At 51.1% G+C, this 7,074-nt stretch overlaps 1 protein-coding gene and 1 non-coding gene across 2 annotated transcripts in view; both read left to right on the forward strand.

Annotated features, from left to right (window-relative positions):
* LOC135919783 (uncharacterized) overlaps window positions 1-6,747 on the forward strand; it is a 47,029-nt gene extending 40,282 nt beyond the window's left edge. Inside the window, exon 7 of the mRNA XM_070526347.1 lies at window positions 6,437-6,747. Within this exon, the coding sequence (XP_070382448.1) occupies window positions 6,437-6,747 (311 nt within the window). The remainder of the gene's footprint in view (window positions 1-6,436) is intronic.
* On the forward strand, window positions 3,564-3,726 carry LOC135921414 (U1 spliceosomal RNA). Its single transcript, XR_010570543.2, has one exon. It is a non-coding gene; the product is annotated as a U1 spliceosomal RNA (small nuclear RNA).
* Window positions 6,748-7,074: the final 327 nt, after the last annotated feature.

Below are 7,074 nucleotides of genomic sequence, written 5' to 3' on the forward strand. Positions count from 1 at the left end.
TTCAGTGATTATTAGTAATTACCGGTTATTACTAAGCATTTCAGTCATTTCTAATCAAATGTAGTCATTAAAATTCGTCGTTACACATATTCGTCATTTCGTGGTCATCAGTAGTCATTACAAGTCATTTCAATCACTATTATTCATTATTTCTCATTACTAAGCATTTTAGTCATTTCTAATTAATTGTAGTCGTTACAAGTTGTCGTTAGACATATTGGTCATTACTAGTCATTACAAGTCATTTCAGTCATTATTAGTCATTACTGCTCCCTACTAAGCATATTTAGTCATTTGTAATCAATTGTGGTCATTAGAAGGCGTCGTTAGACATGTTAGACATATCCTAGTCATCAGTAGTCATTACAAGTCATTTCAGCCATTATTAGTCATTACTGGTCATTACTGAGCATGTTTAGTCATTTCTAATCAATTGTAGTTGTTACAACTCGTTGTTAGACATATCGGCCGTTTCATAGTCATTACAGGTCATTTCAGTCATTATTAGTCATTACTGCTCACTAGTAAGCATTCTTAGTCAGCCGTAGTTAGACATATTGGTCATTTCCTAGTCATTGGTAGTCATTACAAGTCATTAGTAGTCGGTTTAGTAATTATTACTGATTACTAGACATTTCTAAAATTTTCTAATCAATTTTGGTCATTACTATCCGTCATTAGACATATTCGTGATTTCGGAGTAGTCGTAAGATTTCGGAGTACATTAGTGTCATAAGTAATAATTACTAGTCATTATTAACCTCTACTAATCTCTATTGTAACGTTATCATTCACTAACTGTCAATATCAATAATTTTTCATTCTTTATTCTGTGTTTAATCTGTCTTCATATGGCGTGAAGACGCTTCGGCGGAACACCGGCGGTCAGGTCTGCTGACATCGACTTCACCATGAGCCTAGAAAGGCTTTCGCTTAAACTGACTGAGCTCCGAGAATAGACCTCTCTCGGCCTAAGTCACAACGATCCGGTCACGTGATCTTTCGATAAACGCGGAAGCGTCTGGGGGCAGAAAGCACGCCGGGCGCGTTTCGCATCCGCTGACAGCTTCGGTTATGAAGGCGCAGCTTTGGTTACGACACACGTAGTTATGAAAGGGTTCGCCCCATGAGATTAGCACGCAACAATACATTCCTATTTATATAGTTTTCCCAACGAGCATGTAAGAAGCAAGATTCGACTTGACCCACAACACTTGGCCCACAACACGATGGTTTGGCAACTTATTAAAGCGTTAGCCACGTTGTATTCGTAAGTATGCATGCGTACTGTGCGATGCTTGCCTGCACCAAGTAGTTGCTGCTATATACATTTCGTCGACTGAGCGGCTGATTGATTGCTTTAACGTCTCAATGTAACGCGCAGGGAACGACAGATAAATGAATGACCTTTTATAAACAGCTCTTTGAAACGGGATACACAATAGTGAAGGACTGCGCACTCACTTCTAATTTCCTTAAGGTGCCAATATTCTTCATAAATGAACATTTCTGCATTCGGACCCCTATCCTAGTTGCCAGCTGCTAGCCTTCTCGCACTCTTCTTCTAGTGGAATCAACTTTAGTTGCAGGTTCGCCTTGAAGCCATCCCGAGAACTGTTTACGCAGAAAGTACGACGAAGCTTCACTTACGACATCGTCGGAGGCTTTATGTTCCTTGGTGTGACCGAAAACCGCCATATTGACGTTCTTTCTTCCTTGGCACCCCTGAAGTAAGTCGGATCAACTCGGCCATCGGCTTCTTCCGTGTGCTTGGACAGCACCACTGCGTCACGCGACTATCGCTGACCTTTTACTGGCGCCGTTACTCTCGTTCCCAGTTTAGATGTTCGCGTAGATAAGAGAGCGACGCGGAAACCAGCCGCCTTGTTGAGCATGACACAGCATCCCGACAGCGTCACTTTTTTTTTCCTCTTTGAAGCACCGTTTCTGGCGCTGAGCTTTGAAAGTTCTGGTCTGGAAGTCAGTGACGTCGCTTTTAGTCTAAACTGTCAGTCGCTTGGCGCGACTGGCCACACGCGAGACCAAAATTGAACCGGCGGCGGACGAGGTTGGCTCAGATGCCGAGTGATGCCATTTATCGCCGGGTGCTTCACGTCAATAAAGTGGCGAATGGATGTACTGTTGTTGGCACCAAACATAATCCAACCACGTCCTCGCAAATAATATGCGTAAAGTACGAGGTGGTGTAGAGTATATCATTCGGTACGCGCAGTGTGCTACTGGAGGACCTTCTTACGAAACCTGCTTAACTTGTGAACACTCGCGCATACTGTGAACGTCCCGCTGCTCTGAGAGGGATGACGTGGCCTGCCCACATTCGACTAGTCCCTGCCTCGCCACAACTCGGTTCGCAGCGATGCAGAGACCTCTCGAGTCTGCTCCAGCCAAACGTTCGGCTGTGCGCAGAGGAATCGGAAGAGACACGTGATCAGAATTCTGTCGCATCTCGACAACACTCCGAGCTTGAAGGTGCGAGCGCCTCCGAGCCCTCGGAGCTGGAGGGCGGCGCTCTGAGTAAACCCGGCGATTGTATTCGAAGCGCGTGATAGCAGCCAGCCTAATGTAAACCCCACGGTGAGGAACCTCTTGAGGGTTCGAAAGCGACCAGTTAAATCTGTCACAAATATATCAACGTACTTTTTACGAAGCATTGAAAAGTCGGTTAATGTGACTATAATGTTGCGTAGCGAGAGCCACGAATGAAGCTGAGGCGGATAACAATTTCGGATGTTCATTTACTGTCATTACCTAGGTGGTCACAAAAATAATGAAAAATTTTGATCTACGTCGAAGTGGTTTAGCAGTCTGATTTCAGATGTTATTAAATGAAAGAGAACAAAAGGCGCGCAACTTTTTTCATTATCCTAGTAAGTTTTAGTAGATAGAACGGCAAACGTTTTTACTTTAACTAGGTCAGTCGACTGCGCAAAAATGATCCATTCATCTGCGCATGAATTTTGAGTTTCTTCGTGCGTGGGACAGCGCAGGATGGAATTCTCATCTTGGGTACAGGGTTGCGATTTCTCACTCAATTAAACAAGACGCGGCGTTGAGTGAAATTAATTCATATCTCTGGGTTCACGTGCTGAAATCAGGACATGAGGATGAGGCACGTTATAGTGGGAATCCGTATAAGCTTTAAACCAGCTGAGGCTTCAAATATAAATGCGCGAACGCTTTTATTTTTGCATTTTGCCCCCATCGAAATGCAGTCGCCACGGCCGGGCTCGAGCTCTCAAGCTCGCCTACTCATGGCCACAGCCACTAAGCTACCGCGGCAGGAATAGCGCGGCAGTACAAAACTGCACGCTGAAGTCCTCACACATTTGCTCGCATAAGTTCTCATTTGCAAGTCAGTCTGCAGAGCATGGCTGTAATTTAATTTAAAACTTTGTCAGCACCATGGCCTTCTATCCGATAGGTCACTTTAAACATCTGTTTCGGCTTTGCCGCCTTCCCTGATCGACTTTCCATTGACTTCCTTACTTGTACCACATGCCATCGTTTCAGGCATGGCGTCGTTTTCGAGCTGAGATCCCTGCATACTTACCTGGTGCTGGGTGCGCGGAGATCACGGAGGCTGCGGCCCCGTGCGGAGGCCACTCCATTGCACTGCGGTTGGCTGAAGCACGCCACTTCCCCAAGTCGGGGTAGCTGGAGCATGGAATTTTTGGTAGTGGGGCTAGGCGTGCGCGCCAGCCCCTATTATGAAAATCGAAAGCAAGAAATGATGTGATTGCTGATTCGTTAACGTGCAAGCAGTGCTGTGATAGATGATTACAGCGTCGTCAACAGTAGTTTCCCGCACTCCCTCCCTTTTATTCAATATTTCAATAAACAATGCCAGTACATAACTTTATACTGCGCATTGGCTTCACTACAGTAAAGACCACTGGATGATGATGATGAAGCAACATTTGCTGGGCCCGAAATAAATCGGTGGTGCACGCAGGCACCAGACGGGGTGGTTCCCTAGTTACGGGACCCATATGTTTCCAGCAGCTCCTGGCCCCTGTCCGTCAGTGCGAGCTGAATCGGTAGGGCGGGGCTGGATAACAAGGTCTCCCATCGCTCAAGGGGTTGGGGATTGGGGGCGTTGGTGGGAAGGGGAGGAGGGGGGGTCTTGAGTTCTGTGCACTCTGCCAATACGTGCGGCAGGGTGCCCTTTTCTCTTCTGCAAAAAGGACAGAACATATCGTGTTCCGCAGGGTACATGCGGTTCATCAGTACGGGATGCGCAAGCGATCCCGCCTGCGCTCGACGCAGGATCGTCTGTTGTTGCCTAGTTAGTTTGGGGTGCGGTTCTGGCAGTCTGCACCTTTCCTCTCGGTACATCCGGGTAATGTCCCGAAAGCTGGTAACCGGGTGCGGTAGCTCTGCCGGCTCGTGCTCGGCCCGGATTGACATTTCTCGGGCATGGTAGTCGGCGATGGTGTTGCCTGCTACCTGCGAGTGAGCCGGGACCCACACGAGCTCTATGGCTCTTCCCGGAGGCTTGTGCTTGTCTAGAATGGCTCGGGCCGCGGAGGAGATTACCCCCCTGCGGAAGCTTCTGTAGGCAGTCTTTGAGTCTGTGACTACGGTGTTCACGCTCGGCTGTGCGAGTGCGAAGGCCACGGCCACTTCTTCGGCTACTGCGGGGTCTGTTGTCTTAAGGGACGCGCTGACGATCAGCCTGTCTTTTGATGTAACCACCACCGCTGCACGGTCACTGTGTTTCCGGAGCGAGGCGTCCGCGTAGAGGACCCTGGGGTTCTCTTCCAGCTTCCGGGCTAGTGCTTTAGCTCGCGCGGTGCGCCTCTCGTCGTCCTTGCCCGGCGTCATGTTCCGGGGAAGGGGTTTCGTCTGAATGATCGTTGTCCAGTCTTCCGGAAGGGCCGTCTTGATGGGTACTGGCTCGATCTGCCATCCTATTTTGCGTAGGACGGCTCGTCCGTGTTCCGTGTGACTGAGCCGGATTCTCTGATTAGAGAGGTGGGCTTCGATGAGCTCCTCCACCGTGTTGTGGGCGCCCATGTCTAGCAGTTTTTGAGTGGACGAGTAAATAGGCATGCCCAGTGCTTGTTTCGTTGCCTTACGAAGCATCGTGTTTAGGGTGTCCCTATTCGCCTTCGTCAGCTGGAGATACGGTGCGGCGTAGGTAACCCGCGACACGACGAACGCGCGTACCAGGCGCATGGCGTCGTCCTCTTTAAGGCCTCGGTTCCTATTAGATACCCTCCGAATCATGCCAGGTATCTGTTCGGTTGAAGTCTTGATCTTTGTGATGGCGGCCTGTGCCTTCCCGTCGCTCTGAAGTAGTAGGCCGAGAATTCTAATCTGCTGTGTTGGCTTGATGGTAGTTCCGGCGATGGTGATAGTCACGTTCGGCGGCAGCTCCTTCTTGGATTTTCCCGGTTGGATCATGAGCAGCTCTGATTTCTGGGGAGCGCAGCTCAGTCCGCACGACTTTGCGTACTCATGCACGGTCGTTGCCGCCCGCTGCAAGACTTCCTCCATCCAGGCATCGGATCCGGCTCGGGCCGTCCACACCGTAATATCGTCGGCGTAGAACGCGTGGTCCACGCCTTCAATTTGCTTGAGTAGATCGGGCAGGGGAAGCAGGGCCAGATTGAAGAGCAGGGGCGACAGGACCGATCCCTGCGGGGTACCCCTATCGCCGAGCTCGACAGGGTCCGACTTCTCCTCCCCTATCCTGATGGTCGCCGTTCGGTTTGACAGAAAATCTTTTATGTAGCCAAATGTCTTTCGGCCACACCGGGTTTTGTTTAGATTCTGCAACACGCTCGCGTAGGACACGTTGTCAAACGCTCCCTTCAGGTCGAGGGCGAGTATCCCGCGCGGCGCGTGCCTCGTTGCCGGCTTGACGACCAGTTCGTGGAGTTGGATCATCACGTCTTGGGTGCTGAGATGTTGCCTGAAGCCGTACATCGTCTCTGGCATCTGATCCGTTTCTTCGAGGTGCTTCTGCAGCCGGCGAAAGACCATGCGCTCCACCACCTTCCCTACGCAGAACGTGAGGGAGATGGGCCGCATGTTGTCTATCGTGAGGGCCTTGCCGGGCTTTGGAATGAAGCGAACCTCGGCGTCCTTCCATTCCTTCGGCAACTGCGAGCTTTCCCAGGCTTCGTTAATGTGCTCTAGGAGGCTGTACCGCTCATGCTACCGAGTAATTTGTAAATTATGGCGTCCCTGCCGGGTGCACTTCTCTTGTTACTGTCATCTATCGCTGTCCACAGTTCCGTCATGGTAAACGGCCGGTCCAGTTCTTCGTTGTTGGGTCCTTCGTACCTCTCGGGCACCGGGTACTGGCCCTTGTCTGTCTTTAAGTACTTGGCCTTCAGGTCTTCCAGGAGCCTGCGGCCGTCTCCCTTGTACGTGTTCATTACTGTGGTGAGGTTGCGATTGGTCGCAGTTTTGCCGAGTCCGGTTGACTCGCTCCGGGACCTTGAACTGGCCCTGGATCTCGAACTGGTCCGGGAGCGCGAGCGGCGGTTGCCGCCACCGTTGCTGCCACCGGATGGTGTCTTCGAGCGGGAGCGACTCCGGCGGCCGTTTCCGCCGCCACTGTTATTGCGGCGGCGGTCTGGCGTGTGTGACCGGCCCCGTTGTTTGGAGGCGCTACGGCGGGGTCCGCCTGCAGGACCTCTCTTGTCTCGGTTTCTTCTCCCGGCGTCTTCTTCCTCTGCTCGGCGCCGTTCCCAGCGTCGCCGGCGGACCACGTAGGGCGTCTTGAAGCGGGCTTTGCAGGCCTTGTCCGCGGTCAGGTGTTTGCCTCCGCACAGGCCACACTTCGGGACACATCTGTGGTCTTCGGCGGGGTTGGAGATTCCGCACCCTCGGCAGATCGTGTTTGAAGGATCCGGGCACACGTCCATTCTGTGGCCCACTCTTCCGCACGCATAGCATACGTCGATTTGTTTTCTGTGCAATGTGCACTCCGTGAGAAGATTACCGTACCTCACGTAATTGGGTACTTTGTGCCCATCGAAAGCAATGACCACTGATCGGGTCTTACCGATTCGGTCTGCCTGTAGGGCCGTTGGGTTATGC

Source organism: Dermacentor albipictus, chromosome 9, assembly GCF_038994185.2.
Source record: "Dermacentor albipictus isolate Rhodes 1998 colony chromosome 9, USDA_Dalb.pri_finalv2, whole genome shotgun sequence".
NCBI lineage: Eukaryota > Metazoa > Arthropoda > Arachnida > Ixodida > Ixodidae > Dermacentor > Dermacentor albipictus.